This window comes from Chanodichthys erythropterus, chromosome 13, assembly GCF_024489055.1.
Source record: "Chanodichthys erythropterus isolate Z2021 chromosome 13, ASM2448905v1, whole genome shotgun sequence".
NCBI classification, from domain to species: domain Eukaryota; kingdom Metazoa; phylum Chordata; class Actinopteri; order Cypriniformes; family Xenocyprididae; genus Chanodichthys; species Chanodichthys erythropterus.
This window is the reverse complement of record NC_090233.1, coordinates 48794766-48814696: the sequence shown is the minus strand read 5'-3', so window position 1 is coordinate 48814696 and position 19931 is coordinate 48794766. Positions and strand designations below refer to the sequence as shown.

The 19931-nt window shown below is 37.3% G+C and overlaps 2 protein-coding genes across 5 annotated transcripts in view; one reads left to right on the top strand and one right to left on the bottom strand.

Annotated features, from left to right (window-relative positions):
• Positions 1 to 19931, top strand: part of LOC137034337 (ras-specific guanine nucleotide-releasing factor RalGPS1) — a 171320-nt gene that overhangs the window by 87023 nt on the left and 64366 nt on the right. The window lies entirely within an intron of this gene.
• angptl2a (angiopoietin-like 2a) lies at positions 560 to 18149 on the bottom strand. 2 transcript variants are annotated; one of them, XR_010896892.1, is made up of 6 exons: positions 17761 to 18149; positions 12471 to 13452; positions 6526 to 6719; positions 4143 to 4413; positions 2553 to 3408; positions 560 to 2266 (listed from the first exon to the last, which is right to left on the bottom strand). XR_010896892.1 is itself a non-coding variant. In XM_067406496.1 (5 exons), exons 2-5 carry the CDS (start codon positions 13426 to 13428, stop codon positions 3209 to 3211), a joined length of 1623 nt encoding a protein of 540 aa, XP_067262597.1. In that variant the 5' UTR covers positions 13429 to 13452; positions 17761 to 18149; the 3' UTR covers positions 560 to 3208. The 2 variants fall into 2 exon arrangements, 1 of the variants encoding a protein (XP_067262597.1); XM_067406496.1 differs by having other exon boundaries at positions 560 to 3408.

Below are 19931 nucleotides of genomic sequence, written 5' to 3'. Positions count from 1 at the left end.
GTTCTCTCTTTTGCGTCTGCTCTTTAATGTTATTGTGGGTGGGCATCTGCTTACGGTAAACATGGACAAAATGACAGCTTGTGTGCACTGCTGCTACAAAAGCCTTTTATTGTCTGTTCCATAGTTTCTCATAGTATCCCAAAAAAAAAAAAAAAAAAGTTGTGCGCTCACTTTTGAACCCCTCCACAACTGTTTTACATTCATTTTAAAGTCAGCATGAATTGAAATTCAATCCTATTTTTACTTTCTTAATCCAGGTTTCCATCATGATGCACTGATGATTGTTATTCTAAAGACTTCCGAGACACTTTTTACAATTCAGTTAATTTCTGATTAATAAAATCAATTCCACCCTTATTTTTTTCCTCAATAAAGTTCCGTTTCAATTGGAAACACTTGTTGCAAATGCCATTGTATTTCAACATTTATTATAACTTTTGTTGTGACCAGCAAAAGTTTTATTTTTACATGTTTTGTTCATCATGATAATCTTTGCAAATGAATGCAACTTTTATGAATTTTTATACAATCGGCTATAAATTACCCCCACAATCGCTTGACTTCAACATCACGCTGCTGACAACTCTTTCAATCTTTATTTAAAATCTACAAGTTAGAAAGTTTGAGTTGGATTAGTTTGCAAGAGCGCAAGTGTAAACACAACGTGGCTGCAAAAGCGACTAGTGAGTAGATGAGATTTATACTGACTCTAATGTATTTTCCAGCCATTTACAAGGTTTTCCTCATTTGGAAACTAATGTTCATGGCACCCTTTTTCATTCATAACTACCAAGATGTTTGAGCAGCAAGGATTGGGATTGTTCTGTTACAGGACAAACCCTAAATTTCCTGTAGAGCCCTTAGAGCCTTTGGCCTCTGGAGGCTTGAACAAACGTATACATTGAGCTTTGAACTCTGTCCATCTGTCGGTCATTCTCGACTCGTCTTCCATGTTTACTGTAATGTAGTCTATAATTGTTTTATGTCTTTTACAGTTTATCACAAAAGAGCTTGTCTCTAAACCACAGTAGCTGTACATAATTTATTGGAACATTATGTAAGTACAAAACACAACCATACTTTGCGTTACAAAAACACTGGCCCTTTTTACACCTGGTATTAAGATGTGTTTTGGTCGATCAGATCACAAGTGGGTGAGGTGTAAATGGGGTCTAAAACATTTTGAGCTTGTCCACTTTTGACCTCTTCCAGAGGTAGTCGAAAATGCATTTGATCGGATTGCTTTCGTTGTATAGATGCTCATGTGGTTGAAAGTGTTCAAAAGACCTCCTACTCTCCAGCTACTGAACTAATACATAAACATTGGAAGCCAGACGGGATTTAAACTTTGTTGGATGAAAACCCAAGTTTGGTTTGAAAACAAAACATATCAAGCACAGTATTTTCGCACCATTCCTGATTTCTAACACAAACTCACCGTCTTCGGTCTTGAGGCTGTCAGAGCAGAAACGAAAGCTGATGCCCTCTGGTTGTTTTTCCATCGTCTCCAGTCACGTTTATATGTAAATTGTGTGAGCTTTTTTTGTCCATTAGATTGAAAGACCTGTAAAAGCACATATATTTACCCACCCATAGACACTCCTCTCGAAGAAATCAGGATATAAGTGGTCAAAAGTGGACAAAAGAGATGGATTAAGACACCAGGTGTACAGTAAACGGGAATGTGTCTCCCTTGTGATCCGATCGACCAAAATACATTTTAATACCAGGTATAAATAGGGCCATATTTTCTATATACAGATGGTTTCCAAACAGGACTCAAATGAGTGAAATCATTCATGAACATATGGATGCTGTTACACTAAAATAGTCAGTAATATACAAGACAGATATGTTTTGTGATCTTTGCAGAGGCTTTGTGTTTATGGTTTAGATGTCTTAATTAAACAAATTCACATCTCTTTATAATTTAGCTAGTAAATAGGTGCATACACAATGACTAGGCTAAATTTACCTCTAAATGTTGACAGAATTTTTATTGTTACCTGACAAATCCCTTTAAGATGTCCAAAAATCCTGTGTAGTCGACTTTGCAGGGCACAGTTGCAACGGTACCCAACATTAAATGTCAATGCTATAAACAGATCAAATGATGAAGAGGCTTTGCATTTGTGCTACTAAAATGAAGTCATTGAAGTATTCAGATGCTTCGCTTTTAGGATTTGCTAGTTTAGCCAATTCACGTCTCTTTATTAACAATTTAGCTAGTAAATAGGTGCATACACAATGACTAGGCTAAATTTACCTCCTAAATGTTGAGCTTTTAACATGAAAAATCCCTGTAAGATGTCCAAAAGATGCCCCTGTGTAGTCCACTTCACAGGGCAGTCCACTTCACAGGGCACAATTGCAATGTACCATTTATTGGAAGTCAATGCTATAAACAGATCAAATGATGAAGAGACTTTGCATTTGTGCTACTGAATTTTGCTGAGACGTTGAAGTTTTCAGAGTTTTCAGAATTTAACCAATTCACATCTCTTAATTTTGATAGTAAGTAGGTGCATACACAATAACTAGGCTAAATTTACTTCTAAAAGTTTTTTGCATGAAAAATCCCTTTTAGGCATATAAAAATCCTGTGTAGTCCACAGGGCACAATTGCAACGTACCCTTTATTGCATGTCAAAACAGATCAAATGCTATGAGACAGATTTGAACTCTTCAAATGCCTCCGTTAGTACATAACAGATTGTGTTTTATAGCACTAATGTAAACTCAAAATAACAGTTATTTTCTTCAAGGTTAGACTTCTTACAGTGAGAATGAGGTTACAGATGCCCGTTAAGATCAGGCCACGTAAACGTACTGACTATATCCCCATTTTAAGCGCACTTGTAATGACGCACACGATGCTGTCCAGCTTCAGGTCATGTTGACAGGTTTGTCTGACTGTAGACTTGTAAAGTCTTTCTAGCATTTTCACTTGCTCTTCGGTGTCCACGAAGCCTGGACACCATTGGGACCTGTTGCTCCAGGAAACCCAAAAAGTCATGAAGTCCTTCATGAAGTCATGTTTTTGGATTTTGGATATGTATGATTGCATATTAAGACTCATAAACAAAGTAAACGATCAATAATTACAAAACAAAACAAACAACAAAAAAAAAAACATAAAACATTGCACTATTTACAGTGTCTTTTGAGTTATGCCATGTTGATTTGCATTTTCCTTCACATGATGTTTCTAATGGAAAGTGTTGGGATTTGGCCGGATCATCATAGTGACCTTCTTCAAGGAATACGACCCACCGCGGAACTCAGCCCAGTAAACTCCATCCTGGTAGCGGCTGCGGTAATGCCCACCGCGGTACCATACGCCATTCAGGTTCGAGTGGGCGCAGGCGTTGTACCACCAACCACCCTTCTGATAGTGGGCACAATTTCCTATTTGAGAGGAAATGAGGTTTGAGTAAGTGAACACTGTAATTTTGTATTTTGATATAGAATTACACACCGTTACACATTGATTCTTTTTAGAATGCTGCAGTGATGACGTCATTTTGTTTGCACAAAGGAATTTAGAATCATCCTGGTTCCCTTTACAAAAAGCCAATTGGCTTTTGGATTATTGAAGTAAATAAGCTCTGCCACCAACAAAAGTTTATGGTTCTTACACATTTTGTCCACCAAGATAATCTTCACAAATACAATCGTCAGAATTAGAAAGATAAAGAACTACACCACAGTTGCATGACTTCAACATCACCATCACTAAGCTTCCAATAACTCTTATTTAAAATCAAGTTTAAATAAACTTAAATAAAATCAAATCGGAAGTTTTGAGCTAGAATAGTTTGCAAGAGTGCAGTCATAAACACAACGAGGCTGTAAAAGTTGTTTGTAACCGCCAGTGGGGTGTTACTAATGGATTTTATGTTGTACAATTGTGTTAAACACAGACCTAATTTCAGGTATTTAAATCCATTGATTTCAGAATGATGGAACCTGAAGTTCAAAAATGCAAACTAATTTCTGGGTTTTAAGACTCATTTCTGCATAGTTAGTATGTTTTATATCCCTGATTGGACAATGAATCTATGCAAAGATCTCTTTAAAGAAGTTAGTTGTGATCCCATACAATACTCAGGATAGTGTTTGATCAGTGCTGGTTGTGATACCTGTGTACGCGTCATGATCTCTGTCTAAGGTGGTAAACTGTTTCCCATTGTGCCAGGTGAGCGAATCTCCGGCGTTGCCATGGTAACGGCCCACCCTCAGCTTGTAGAAATCCGCCTCTGGCTCCAAACGGAAACTGGCGTATTCTGCAAACGTCTTTCTGCCTGACCAGTCCTCGAGTGTCACCAGCAGCTTATAGTTGCCTTGGTTCGTCAACCAGTAGATGTTCTCCAAACCAAGCCAGTATTCACCATCAATGTTCCCAAATCCTTGCTAAGTTAGAAAAGAGAGAGGTTATTGTTTTGTAACAAAAAGATATACAAATATAAAAAATGTAATTTGATGATTCAAAGTAGTATTTTCACTGGCCATAATTTTGACATCGATACCATGGGGAAAAACTGCCATATAGATATTTTTAATATTATCTCCTAATTTGGCAGCAGGTATGTTAGGCTGCTGTCGCTTTAAGACCCATTATACTGTTACAAATGCGTGTTTACATTCACTTAAAACATAACTGACTGTGTTTACGTGACTACTCGCCAAGGCTGGCATTTTGACATTATTTTGTGTGTATTTGACTGTTTAAGCGCTATAAGCAGTGAAAAAGAACTCAATTTAGGTCACACTTTGGGTGTGAGCACAAAATCTGCAGGAATGAGTAAAATTATGAGCAATACACGCAATCCCATGCTGAAATTCAAGCCCTGTAACACCAACAGAGCAAATGAAACGAGTGAGTGAGGGGAGGCGGGTTTGTGTGCCAACTTGGTGTCGGAGAGATGAGAGAGAGGAAGCTCATACTTTTATAGTTATATTTAAACTGTGTTGAACAACAACCCTTAACCATGCTAAAATCAGTGAAACATGAAGTCTGTTGTTGAAAGCAGCATAGAGTTTTTCAGAACTGGTCGTGCTGTAGAAAACTCAGAAGACCAGGATTCAGGATGCTCATTTGATTTACAATAAAGAGAACAGGAACTGTTGGAAACCTCTTGATTATCAAATAAACTGTGCATATAGGAAAACAGTAATTCTTAAATTTCCACAATGCTCATTCTTGTCTTAAAAAGACTCTGCCAGATCCTAAATCATGCAGAGGATGAAATTCAAAAGAACTCCACCAACATCATACACATGTGTTTGTATTTAGCGGTTTCAACATTTAATAGTTAATCATTCATTCCGAGGAAGCAGGTCTGACCACAGTATCTAAAACACTTGAGAACGTATGTAACTAGCTGTCAGCGGACAGAAATTACATGTTTGTCAGAGACGAGCCACCTCAACACCTAGTATAGCGTCAGGGAACAGGAACAGAACTTATTGATGCATGTAATAAATCACAAGCTAGGTCTGTTCGTTCCAGACTGCTGTTGTGTTACTCATTGTTTAAAGAAATTGTTCAACCAGAAAATACAATTCTATCATTATTTCCTCACCCGCAAGTCATTCCCAACCTGAATGCCGTTAGTTTTTCCATGGAACACAATAGAGGAATTTTACAGAATCTTTATGCAACATTCACATTTGCATTCAAATTCAAAATCAGCACATTGATGCACCATGCAACGTTTAAAATTATTGATGCCAAATGTGATTTTATCCGTTTTATAGCTTGACAGATGTGTTCACAATGAATAATGAATCGCTGTAAAGAAAATTTCCTCAATTTATCTTATCATGATTATCAATAGATGCCTCTTTCACTCACAGTAATGTTTTGATCAGCATCATTTTTAGAATTATTCTTATTTACTATTTCTGACTGGCTTACCCATTAAGCTGTGGTTTGCATAAAACTAATTTATTATATAATAAATGTTTTTCAATCCAAGTCATTTTAGCACTTTTTTAAAATGCTTTCAGGATATAGTCATTAAGACATTTCCCTTGACATTGGCTTTTTGCGTCTGGTCCTGATTTGAGTTCTGGGCTCTAATGACATGGACAGAGTGTTTTCGTCAGACAGTGTTTTTGTGGACAAAGCCCTGGAAAAGCCCTGGCCCTTGTTTGAAAATCTTGCCCATCTTGCATAACCGAATTCCATTGACGTTTGAAAGTGATGTTCTGGGTGAATTCAGAAATCACAAAAAGCTGCAGTTTGCTGAGAGACTGACCGGTTAAGACATTTTGTCATGGAACTTTCTCCATGCACGAAGGGAAAGGTTTCAGAGCAATGTGTGATTCATTATTTTAATTAACCATGACTACGGGAAGTACTTGGGGAGTTCCTGCTGTTATCCAGTGGTCCAGATCTGAAGCGTTATATTCAGTTTTATTGGTGCTGAGCATGCATGACCTCATTGTCTTTGTTTGCATGAACTATTTGTTAGTGTTCGACATTAACAGAAAATGTTTCTACATAAGTAAATCTCTGACCTTATATGTCTCCCAGTTGCGAAAGAAGTTAACCGATCCGTCCATGCGTCTTTGTATGACGGTCCAGCCGCCGGGGTCGTGTCTCTGGTCACACCAGACCTGCATCAGTTTGTTGGTATTTTCCGGCTTCAGTAGATACATATTGCTGTTGGTGTGTCCTTCCTCTAGAGCCTGTAAGCAGTCTTTGAATGGTCCTGTATAGAAAGCAAACGCATGCATTATTGAATGCATGGTTCTCTGAATTGTATTTTGAAATCAGTTCAAACGTGGTTCAAAGCTGCTGTATATTAGATGTGTACATCACAAGCCATGAATCCAGCTGTTTCTGGGACAGCAGATTAAGTTTGCCTTTCTAAAATAACAGAATTGTGAAAGAGAGTCACTTATTGATGAGCAATGCCTGGCCAGGACCTCCAGGAGCTTGCTTTTTTTTTTTTTTTTTTTTTGTGAAAATAATGGTCTCCATTGAGTTTGATGTGCTCCAACTTTGCTGTGGCTATTGGATTGTAGCATATCTTATGTGTGAACGCTGCTAGTTTTTTTTTTTTTTTTTTTTTCATGGAAAACAATAGAGCAATTTAAAAGAATCTTTACACAATTGAAGCACCATGCCACATTTTATCCTTTTTATAGCGCGGAAAATTTGTTCACTATGAACTGTATAGAAAAGATTTCTCAAAATATAATTTTTGTTCCATGCAAAAAATACTTGAATGAATCAGTTGCATAAATGCATCTTCACTCACTAGTGGTTTTAGAAACTTTTTAATCAGCAGTATTTTTAAGCATTATTTTTATTTACTATTTGTGACCGACTACCTTAATATTTACTATTTGACTACCATATCCCTTTATATGCATTATAAAAGGATTCAGGTTACACTTTATTTTAAGGATCTTTGTAATTATACATTACAAGTACCGAGTAATATTAAGTAACTACATTAGGATAAATGTTTGGTTTGGTTTAGGGTTAGTTGCATGTAATTATGCTTATGCATATGCATTATAGTTAATACTACTACATGTAACATATGTAACAATGGCACTAAAATAAAGTGTTTCAGGAATGTTATATACATACATATATAATACATATATACATATATATACATATATAATACATATATATACATATATCTATATTCAGTCCTTTTTACATCTAAAATTGTCATGTTTTATACTTTCTATAGGTCTAACAATGATTAGATAAGTATTATAATGTTGTAATATATTATAACTCTAGTTACAATTATTCATGAGACCATACAATGAGGTGCATTACAAGGCATAATTAATGCATTAAAAATAATTGTATAATGCATCATATATAAAGGCTTTAAGTAACATTAAGTAACAGTAATAAGTTACCAAAGTTTTTCGTTTAAAGTCATTTGAGTGCTTCTTCTAAATGTTACCAGAGCAGCCGAGTGGATATAGTCACATCTTATTTGACAGCACTTATGCAACCATTGTAGCTGAGATGTTATTTTCTCATCTGGACTAACAAGTTTCCAGCAGCACATCTGAGGCAATGCGGTTTTCATTATGACTGCATGCTCTCCACACCTTTTTGTGCATCGTAAAAACTGCCCTAAGGAGATGGAAAATCATCTAGAAAATTAACATGCACTCTGCTTCTGGCTTCTGTGGTTACAGAACCTCGAGCATCCCTGTAAAGGTGTCTAACGAGTTTGCTAACAAACTTTAGTCCAAGAGCCAAATCATACTTTCGCCAGTGCCTCTGTTCTCAGACGGGATACTTCAGGTTATTGTTTCCATATCTTCTGGCCTCTTGGGGGTGTTTCTGCCAAAGGTCTGAATGTTAACAACTGTTTTTTTCCATTTGGAAGCTAATAAATTTGGTGGAAGATGCCTGGATGAGGGCTTCTGTTGAAGTAAGATCACACCATTTGGTACCTTTTAGAAACAGACACAAATTGCATTCAGATTTCCATGAAAAGGCTTGTTTTTTTTTGTTTTTTTTTAGCTTTCTGATCCCAGCGAGTACAAATGCAGACTAGACTAGAGATGCGACGTGTCTTCATTTAAATGTTGTAGGGTTTTTTTTTTTTTCATTTCTTGGTCTGCTGTATTAAACTATATTATGTTTGAGTATGCAAATTGTACGTCACCAGTCGAGATTCTCTTCTATGAGTCAGGCCGAATTGATATCATACCAATTGTGAACCGTATCGTACTCTAATAAATGTACCAGATTATAGTGAGACATTCATCTATGGGTCTCATTGAAGTTTCATTCTCAAATCACCCTTCACCTTTTGTCACGCTTGTTGATTTTCTCCAAAATATAATATAAAAAACAATGGAATCTCTTCAGAGGAATTCGATTCGTCATAGTTTGTGATCTGATTTGTCTCTGACTTTTTTGTTTTTTGACTTTCTGTGACGGCTGTTTTGACATTTTCCTTTCGGATTAGGAGTTTTACTGCTGTCTGCTGTTTGAAAATTAAGTGTTAGGATTTCAAAAGGGTAAGATTGGAATCAATCTGCTTGTGACCGGATCATTTTCCAGACTATTTATGAGCAAGAAGCTTCTCATCTTGTGAGTAAGATCTACTCACCGTCTGCTCTAAAAACACAGTCATCTCTTTTTGAAAGGACCTTCTGTATTTCTTTCATTTACTTTGAAGTTTTAGACGATTGTTCATCAGTCATTTTTGGATCAATTCTATGCAACATGTTTTCAGCTGTTAAATACATTGCATAAATAGCACATATAAACTCCCATAGTTTCCCCCCAAAATCCTATAATAAAACAAGCTTTTGTGCCACAGTTGAGTATCCGGCCTGTTTTGATCCACCAGAATGATTTGCAGTTTCACATGTTATATTGGATAAAAGCATCTGCTAAATGACTGTTGTTTTACATTTACATTTATGCATTTAGCAGATGCTTTATCCAAAGCCACTAACAAAAGAGGAGCAATCCATAATGTATATATTGCACATGGCGTTTATGTGTAGGTTTAGGTGGGTTTCCCTACATGAGATGTTGCCGAATCATCTGTTGCCTGTGGAAACTAAGACAAAATGTGCCAAGCATATGATAAAGTAGCAGGTAAGTGTTTTAAAAGCTGTATTACTGATGCAGTGTGGGATATTTATTAGAATCTTGCAGTCAACTGACGCATTCAATGTTGTTAAGCGCGCGTGAATCTGTTGAAACGAAGCACATTAGCACTCTGCAGTTGTTTGTTGTGGATGAAAATCTTGCTAATAACTTCCAGAGGCGTGATTTAATGGCATGTTAAAAAGAAAACTGGGCAACAAGATGAATTTACAGAGGACTGCAGTGGATATTGTATGCATGTGTGTTTTGGTGATATTGTGAGGGAGATTTCAGGAAAGTGCGTACAGGTTTATAATCACAACCACGTACCTTCACCCTGTCATTTACATTCCTTCACTGCATTTAATTTATACTGCCTATATATGTCCTCAGTTACCACATAGAAATACCCACATAGCAGAATGGTAAACAACACTTAAACAAACCCCTTACATCAAACCACAGATCTCACTGTAGAAGTTTGCTGAATTGTGTCTGGAATCCCCCATTTAAGGACTTAAAAGTGGTTCGTGTCTTGGAGGGTTTTTCTCCAAAGATTAATGTGCACTCTTAGTTCAGAAGATATGTTGCCAAATTATTGTGTTGTAATGGGATGGAGGCCAAGCTCTCTGGCTTGATCAGCGGCAGGGAAATCCACGTGTCTCCATGTTGCCTGTGTCGGTGAACCTTTGGGATGTTTTCTTTGGAACCGCTGATGTAACCAAACCACTTAGGCATATCCATACTTATTTATCATACTCAGTGTGCAAAATACAATTAACCTTGTAAATCTGCTGAAACGCTGCAAGAAAAGGAAGATTGCTGGCTGTGTAATGTTTAGATGTTTCTCATTAGTCACACTGATCCTGTTGCGTATACAAAATGCTTTGCAGAAGTTCGCATTATGGAGACTTGCGTCATGCTTTGTAAGGGAATGTTTTTCTTGAACATTTTCTGTTCTTTAAACAGTGATGTAAGTAGGAAAGGGATTTTTCTAATCAGATTTCTGGTTACTTATTGATTCCCTTAAAGGGTTAGTCCACCCAAAAATGAAAATAATGTTATTTATTACTTACCCTCATGTCGTTCTACAGCCGTAAGACCTTCGTTCATCTTCAGAACACAAATTAAGATGTTGTTGACGAAATCCAATGGCTCAGTGAGGCCTCTATTGAGAGCAAAGCCATGCAAGCTCTCAAGATCCATAAAGGTACTAAAAACATATTTAAATCCGTTCATGTGAGTTCAGTGGTTCTATCTTAATATTATAAAGCAACAAGAATACTTTTTGTGCACCAAAAAAACAAAATAACTTTTCAACAATATCTATATGGGCCGATTTCAAAACCCTGCTTCAGAGCTTTACGAATTGGCAAATTGGAGCGCCAAAGTCACGTGATTTCAGCAGTTTAGCCATTTGATAGGAGATCCGAATCACTAATTTGAAACAAAAGATTCATAAAGCTCAGAAGCTTCATGAAGCAGTGTTTTGAAATCGGCCCATATGGATATTGTTGAAAAGTCTTTATTTTGATTTTTTTTTTGGTGCACAAAAAGTATTCTTGTCACTTTATAATATTAAGATAGAACCACTGAACTCACATGAACTGTTTCAAATATGTTTTTAGTACCTTTTATGGACCTTGAGAGTTTGAATGGCTTTGCTCTCAATAGAGGCCTCACTGAGCCATCGGATTTCATCAACAATATCTTAATTTGAGTTCCGAAGATGAACGAAGGTCTTACGGGTGTGGAACGACATGAGGGTGAGTAATAAATGACATTATTTTCATTTTTGGGTGAACTAACCCTTTAATGATTCTTTAATTACTTAAAGGTGCAATATGTAATTTTCTGTCCGTTCGAGGTCGCTAGAGGCCTATTCAAAACAAAGGCATAGCTTGATGACGCCAATTTTGAGCACGGAATCTTGGGACATGTGGTCTTCACCTCACAGCTGGTGGAAAAGAAATGGGATGTGACTCGGGCAGAAACCATGTTCATGGATGCGATTATTAACGTTACTGTGGTAACGTTACCACATGAGGTAACGCAGCTCTGTTTATCATATTAGATACATTTGAGAGTGTTGAAAATGATGTTATAACATTACTCAGTGCATCCGCTCAGCGGCTGCTGTGAGACTCTGTTACACACTGCAGTAAGATAGATCCATTTTACAATATCATATTAAATATTGGATGGCTTGTGTTGTTAAATGGCATGCAATTAATTTTAAAACATATTGTATGATGGACAAAATTCTGTATTATATCTGATTAGCAGCGTGCATTAGTTTAGAACGGTGATGAACTTAAGCTGTTTAAAATGCAGATTAAGGGGCTGTAATATAATTATAAGATCTGGGAGTGAAATCTGACCGGCTCGTTTTTCACATGCTTGCAGAGAAAGGCTTGCAGTTACTGGGTTGTCCTTTTTCACGTTTTCTGGGTTGGTGTATGCACCGGGGACCCGATTATAGCACTTAAATATGGAAAAAGTCAGATTTTTATAATATGTCCCTTTTAAAGCATCATGGCAGGACATTAAAGTCGACAAGTTGATTAGTCGAATAGTCTGTACAACCCCTACACTGTGCACCGTCTATATTAATATTTACCTCAACTTGTGAAAAGTTACTTTATGTTTGTGCTTTGTGTCTTTTTTTCATTACCTGTGTTTTTAAGGTTGCTGTCAGTGTATTATAAAGGTACAAAAGTTTAGTACTTTGGTTTATAAACATGATCGGTTCATGAAATATGCTGTAAATTTACGTTCAAACCATAAAACTGAAAATTATGCTGTTTTTCGTGGTAAAGCCCTGGCAGCCACACTGTAAATTTCACAGATTTTTTGTGGAAGAGACACTCACCTGAGGGTTTATCTGTTGAGAAGCTGTGTGTTTCAGAGGCCATGGTCGGTAAAGTTGGTGGCATTGCTTTGGAGTTTTGGTCACTCTGGATCTCATTGGTGATCTGGTTGTTGTGGCGGGTGTAGGTAGGAGGGTGGAAAGGCCTGACGGGGGAGTGCTGGACCGGAGGTTGAGGTGGTTGGCGATGTTGAGGCATCTGTGGTGCCTGTGGTAGTATTGCAGGAGGCTGGTAAGGTCGTGCTTGTCGTACAAAACCAGCTCCACCACCACCACCACCACCACCAACACCACCAACACCAACAAAACTTCCTCTCCTGCACTGCTCTTCTAGCTGCACTATGATCGCGCTCTGGTTGCTGGCAAGCGATGCCAAGTGCTGGTATTTGTGCTCCAGATCCCGATAGCGTGCGGTTAACTGCTGCATCTCTGACGTGTGATTCAGCACGCGGTTCTCCAGCTGAGAAACCTCAAGCGCATTGTCTCTCTTGCGTATGATCTCATGCAGCAGCTGCATGTAGAGCTGCGTAACTCGGGCGTTCATGTTGCGCGACTCCTTGCGAAGGAGCTTGACTTCGTTCACCACTCCGCCGTCCACCTCCACCAGCTGCTGCAGCGTCTCGATCTGACGCCGCTGCTTGTGCAGCTCTCCGTTCAGCAGCTCCAGCTCCTGCTTGTTCACACGGTTCTCCAGCAGGGCTTCCGGCTCTTTTGAGTTCACACAGATGGCGCCCGTGGACTTCCGCTGAGGCACGATGAAGGTGTAGGAACATTTGTCCACATCAGAGGCGCTGGGAGGTTCAGGGGAGCGTTTGGATCGTCCAGCATACATGAACTCACTTTCAAGTACATCATCTCGGCTTTCGAACTCCTCAGCGAACCCAAGCGAAGCAGAGTCGGGTCTGGGTAGGGTGATGGTCAGCAGGGCCAGAAGAAAGCGCTTCAAAGTGACGACAGTCATGACTTTCTGAGATGTGTCCCTGTGCTGGAACATAATCAGATAAGAGAATTGTTTGTACTTAGTAGAAATATTTATTTATACCCATGAAAAGTCATTTATTTATTGCTTACCAAGGATTTTTTTTTTTTTTTTTTATCAAAAATACAGTAAAAAAAGTGAAATATTATTAATATTTAAAATAACTGTTTTCTATTTGAATTTTTTTTAACTAATTTATTCCTGTAATCAAAGCTGAATTTTTTTGCATCATTACTCCATTCTTCAGTGTCACATGATTCTACAGAATTCATTTCATTGTGATGTTTTGTTGCTTAAGAAATATTTCTTCTTATTATCAATAGCTACGTTTACATGGACACCTTTTGTTTCAATTGGAATAAATTAATTATGATTGATTGAATCCGAACGTAGTGTTTACATCAACGTTAAATAAAGTGATCATGTTGATGTGAGCGTTTATATGTCACAAGCTTCAAATCGACATCATTTGACATGCCCACACTGCACAAATATACAGAGTTTCCCGCTGTTTGCACATACTGTTCTTCTAAATTGCTTCTTTTCTCTGTTTTAAAGAGCAGACTTAATATTTATTATCCGTTTCGGGTCCTAATTAGGAGATTCCGAGCCCATGAACCATTGTGCTGTGCCACTTATATTTTATCAAGCAGTAAAAAACCCCCTTTACCATGCCAAAAACAAGGCGTCTGTGGATGAGAGTCCTAAACAAGGACTAGTGGGACATTGTCCTGCTCCACTTCACAAACAATGAGTGGAAGGAGAATTTTAGAATGACACGAAAGTCATTTATGACACTTCATTTAACAGCAACAGCTCGTTCCTTGTATCAGTACACCATTTGTACGTCATTGCACATTCACGGAACTTTCCAGTTTCAGAAATTGATCGGAAATTTTGGAAATTATCCTCTCGATCAGATTAGAAAAGGTTTAAACCACCCCTTACAATTTGATTTGGCCAATTCATTTCGATTGACGTGGTTACATTTGTCTTTTTTTATTCCGACTGTGCTAGTAGTCTGATTACAATCGGATGTTTACATGAGCCCCAATAATGTGATTACATATTGTGTATGTATTGGACATATTGGATATTATTCGGTGCCATGAGGAACATAGCAATGTCACTGTAACCGTCGCGTTCTTCCACTCCTTCAGTGTTTTTATACGATTAAGCTCTCACTAATTTGCTGTCCATTAAATCTGGTCCTATGTCTTTACTGTCATTTTTTAAGCAATAAATTGTTTCCTTGCAGAATAAAGGCCCATTCACGCCAATGATGATGACTATTAAGTTAACAATAACAATTAAAATATAGTTCTAAAAATTGTTATAAATATAAAATATTAAATAAACCCTTTTTGAAGTACGACCCTAAAAGTTCCATATCATGGGACTCCTTTTGTTGAATGAACTGTAAATTGATCTGAAAGCCATTAGCTAATGAAACATGTATTGTGTTAAAAACACAGCACCTTGGAAGGTCTTTGGTGGTTTTCCAAAGAACCAGTCATTTGTACCTTGTTAAAGCATCTGTAGGTAGTTATTTAGCAGATGCTTTTATCCAAAGTGAATTACTCTACCCCATTAGAATAACCCAATTTGAATAGCTTATGGATTGTGGCTGGCAGGATTTAAAGCTAAACCCTTTTTTGATACAAGTCTAGGAGCCAGATTTACTAAACGAGGCAAATTAGCGCGAGAGCGCAATTCCACAAATGCACCGATGGGAGTGGCAAGTTTTGCACGTGATCTACTGCTGACATTAATTAAAGAACACAGACAAATCATTTACATAATGACAGACACTATATATATATATATATATATATATATATATATATATATATATATATATATAAATATAAATATATATATATATATATATATAAATATAAATATATGCTGCAAACCTTATTATGCACAAAACAACATATAGCATCTAAAATCTGAGGTGCACTTGGTTCTCTACAAAGTCAGAAAATACAGCCTGAAAATCAGATCAAATCCTAATGAAGGCTTTACATTGCCAAAGCATTGATGAGTAATATATGCACATGCATACAGATGTGCACACACTATCAGTTTTAAGTTTGTGGATGTTTTTTTTTTTTTTTGGTCAGATTTAGTCTTTTTCTGTAATCTCTGAGTCATAGATTTACACCCTAGGACTGGAATGCGCTAATTCACGGATGGGAAAATCGATCACACGCAGTTCCTGGTGTGGTGTGTTGTGTGTACAGAGAGTCTCCCATAGCAACGGACTCAGCGGTTCATGTTTTTCATTGTGCTCATTAGTAAGTAAGTGCTCCTTCCCATTAGTTTCAGGGATTGTTTCAGAGACCAATATTGTATGTAGGGCCCAATAATATTAGTACTGCCACAGGGAGGTCACATAGCTGGTACAGTAGTTTACCACTTGATCTAATGCAAAAAAAACCCTGAGTTTTTTAAATTATTATTATTTCTTTATTTTTAATATCTGAATCACGGCATCTTGTGGTTTGGACTGAATGTACAAACAAACATTCTTAGCTTTGAGTCATCAATGGAAAATATATTCCAAACAAACGGAATATAAACAAGATTGCTCACGATGCTCAACAAGGATCCGTGACCTCATGCTACAAAAATGCATGATGAATCATATATTAAAAAAAACAAAAAAGATACATAACTGAATTTAATTCTGTTGTTGTTATTGTGCATTTGTCTTGCCATTGATTCAGGAAATATACCCGCTGTCTGTCTGACCTTTCCAACTCTGTATTTCATTTCAGCACTGCATTCACATTTGTTATTGTTGTTGTTTTATAAGCTTTTTAACACATTTAACATTAAAGCGAAAAAAATTCCCTTTGCATTATGGAAAACTCTTTACGTCATGTCAGTATTACCATATTTATGATTGTCCAAATAGATAAAAAAAAAAAAAAAAAAAAAAATTATAAATCTACACTTGCAAACTGTGATGTCATTTCATATCAAAATGACCAGTTAGAGGTATTATATCACATTATACTGTTTGATGCATATATTTATTTTTTCTTCAATATGTGTGAGATGCTGTTTTTTGGTGACATCACCAATAGCTGCACATGGATCTGTTTTACTGTTATGAGCCTTACCAAAATCAGTTTCATAGAGTCAAAAGTATGTGAATGTAGCATTACATCATTGTTAAGAATTCAAAATCTGACTCTCATTTCACAGATTTAAAATCTGACTCGCATTCAAAGCCAACTGTGATGATGCCATAGTGGGCTGCCTGCTTGAGCCGCTAATGTCAGCGGAGTCTCCGCTTCTCTCCGTCTCGGATTTCTCTGACTTTCTATTTTTCTGGATCATTTTCAGTATGCATTAACAATAACCTTTGATTATTTTTCTGCAGGCTCGCAAGCGCTGGTATTCTCTTAGGAAACGCAAATATAGTCTTTAATTTGAGACTCGAGCGTGTGTTTTGGGCACAAATCCAGCTCAAGGGATTCCTGTGTGTGGCTGTTGGACAAGATGGTGTGGGGTGAATTTGTATAGGATTTGTGATGGCAGATGTACAGATTCATTCAAAAAGACTAAAGATTTTTGAGCCATTTGTATTGATTGCTCTCAAATATAGCTGTGTGTTCTATGAGGAAAAACTTCCCTTTAGATTTATGAGTGATTATGTAACTAATAATTAAACGTTTGTTGAAACTTGATGTAACATGCTAACTCTACTCCTCCCGTTCCTGAATGTGTAAAGTGAAGTTCAGGCAGTAATTGTTGCTGTGGAAAGTGTGATCATTAGCTAGAAACACGCAGCATCACCATGTGATGTAACAGTTTGATGAGAGTATTGTGCAAATTTCTGCTTTTATATATTTACATTCATGAGTTTGGCAGATGTTTTTAATCTTGAATTGCATTTAATCAGTGCATGCATTTTCTAAGAATCGAATCCGTGACCGATGTTGGGAGCGCCATGTAAGTCGTGGTAATATCTAGATTCACTATAGTAAATATCATTTTGGCGTAATTATGTTTATCTCTAAAATGCTTATTCAAAATTAAATTTAAAAATTGCTTTGCTTGTGATTTGAGCATCTGTTAAATGAATAAATGTAAATTGCTCTTTCAGTGCGATCAGGGATCTTGGAAATGAATAAAATCTCACGCAAAGTCATGCACATTTCTACAATGGATATAGATAAGCTATACTGCAATTTTCTGGGTCTATGTAAGTTGAATCCCCGTATAAAGGTGAAAACCAGAGAACATGTTTCACTTGACTTCAGTTTGATGCTGGTTTGTAATCAAACAAGCAGCTCTTACCAGGATAGTGTGCAGAAGTTGCTGGGCTTTATCTCTCTTTCTCTCTTCTCTATCCTTTAAATCTCTCTCCTGGCAGGTTGGATGCTGTCGTCCCTGAAATGAAAGTCATCACCAATCCGCTATACTGTCCTAATCTGTCCTGCTTTCTTGGTGTCCGTTCTCAAGTGTGTCTCCTTTTGCTGTCATATAATGCTGGGTGACAGTCTCATTTTGTGTCCCGGTGTGGTTAAAATTGTAGTTTAAGTGCAGTTTGGTCCATGTGTCCCAGCATGTGTCTGCATCTCCTGCAAGTGTCTCTGTCCAAATGATCCTCCAGCTGCTCGCTGTAAAATGCTCAATCAGAGTGACACTTTGATTTAGAGGCAGACGTCTTTAACTTCCACTCATCTGCACAGAACACAAAGAGCACACTGCTCCCCCCCCCCCTCTCTCTCTCTCTCTCTCTCTAGTTTGTGGTAATGGTGTTGTTGTTAGATGGCTCCGCCCCTTTCCCTGCCCCCTTGCACAGAATGGTCATTACTAAGATGAGCGCTTGATATAGTAAAAGTAAACAGTTTCTTCATCTTTGTTCATCTATTCATATGTGATTCCACCTGCTTGAATCTGGAAAGAGGCAACTTTAAAACATAAATCATATTTTTTTGTGGTGTTTGTTAAGGCACATTGTTCATACTTGGAAGAGACAGTACACATGTAAAACAAAACCAATATTATGAAATACACTCTTAAAAAAGTTTCCAAAAAAGGGGGTTTTCACAGTGTTACAGTAGAAGAACCATTTTTGTTTCCTCAAAGAACCTTTCAATAGCCAGGTTTCCATTAGATTTGTGCAAAACCTTTGCAATATTTTCTAAACTACCGTTTCCATTAATCTTTTTTATGCAAATTTTTTATTCATGGTAAGTCGTTCCAAAAATTATATGGCAACGGATGTTAGCAGGTTTGATTATATCACAGCCACTGCACTAATCATTATTTTTAATCAAGTATTAAGGCCCTTTCACACCGGATGCGAAACGAAAAAACGAATAGTTCGCGTCAAAACCATTCACATCAGCCGCGACGCGAATTTGCGACGTTTGTGCTCTGAAAGATTCCAAAACATTTGCGGCGACAGCTGAATGAAAATATATATATATATATAATTTCAACAAAATAATCTTCATCCTGTTGGAAAGGTTGGTCAGTTTAACTGCTCAGGACAAACAACATAGACACTTCATCATCCAGTGAAGATGAGCTTTTACATTTTTGTTCAAAGACTGAAAGGAAGTTTTTGGGTGCACCCAGTCTTAACAACAAAACATTCACTTTCCATAGTCACGGACAAGGTCAAAGGTTAATGTTGTTTGAATAGCTAGTGACATCTACTGGACATTTCGTTTACAGAAAAGAAACCCACTCACATATACTGAGAGTAGCCCAGGCTATAAATAGGCTTCTGTCTAAGATAAGAAAACCTTTATTTGTCCCACAATGGGGAAATTGTATGCCTATGGACTACAGATAGAAGTTTAACTACTAGACATATAGTTTAAATAAACATTCACATGGTAGTTTTCTATTGTAAATGCGTCAACACACAAGCTATCAGATGATCCGTCATTGTTGCTGTGACATCACCTTTGTTTCCTTGTATTTGATTGGTTGAAGCCTTTTCTGTCGCCTCGAATGTGAAAAAAAATCGTCATTGAAGCGAAAAAAATAAACGTTTTTTCGCAGCAGCACATTCGCGTTCGGTGTGGAAGCACTCATTACACAAACAGCTGATCAAAAAAAAACAAAACCATCGCGCGAATAATTTGCGCGTCAAAATCGCGTCCAGTGTGAAAGGACCTTTAATGGCAAGGAAAGCCCTTTATACTCGGGAGCGGCCATGTATGAGGTGTTTCTCCCTCATATCTGCTCCAAGGTCTTGATAAATTGTGGCATTTCTTTGTTGTTTAGAATCCAGTATTCCCATAATTCTAAAGTCTTTTATGAGTTTAATAAAGAACTCTGTCTCGTCTTCTGTCCAAACATACCGCACCATCTTTAAAGAATGATTGACTTTTACGTATGCCAGGTGACCTGTAAATGTGAAAAAAAAAAATAAAAATATCGAATTGCCTGAAAAAAACCATCACATGCGAGCATAACTTTTTTTTGCGACATTTGGGAGTTTTTGCGAA

What these genes read in the sequence shown, in the direction of transcription:
- angptl2a (XM_067406496.1), bottom strand. Translation starts at nt 13,428, where the DNA reads ATGACTGTCGTCACTTTGAAGCGCTTTCTTCTGGCCCTGCTGACCATC. An exon ending in CTCAACAGATAAACCCTCAG is followed by an intron (nt 6,720 to 12,470) that starts GTGAGTGTCTCT and finishes CTTTCTATACAG; the next exon opens with GACCATTCAAAGACTGCTTA. An exon ending in AGATCATGACGCGTACACAG is followed by an intron (nt 3,409 to 4,142) that starts GTATCACAACCA and finishes CCTCTCAAATAG; the next exon opens with GAAATTGTGCCCACTATCAG.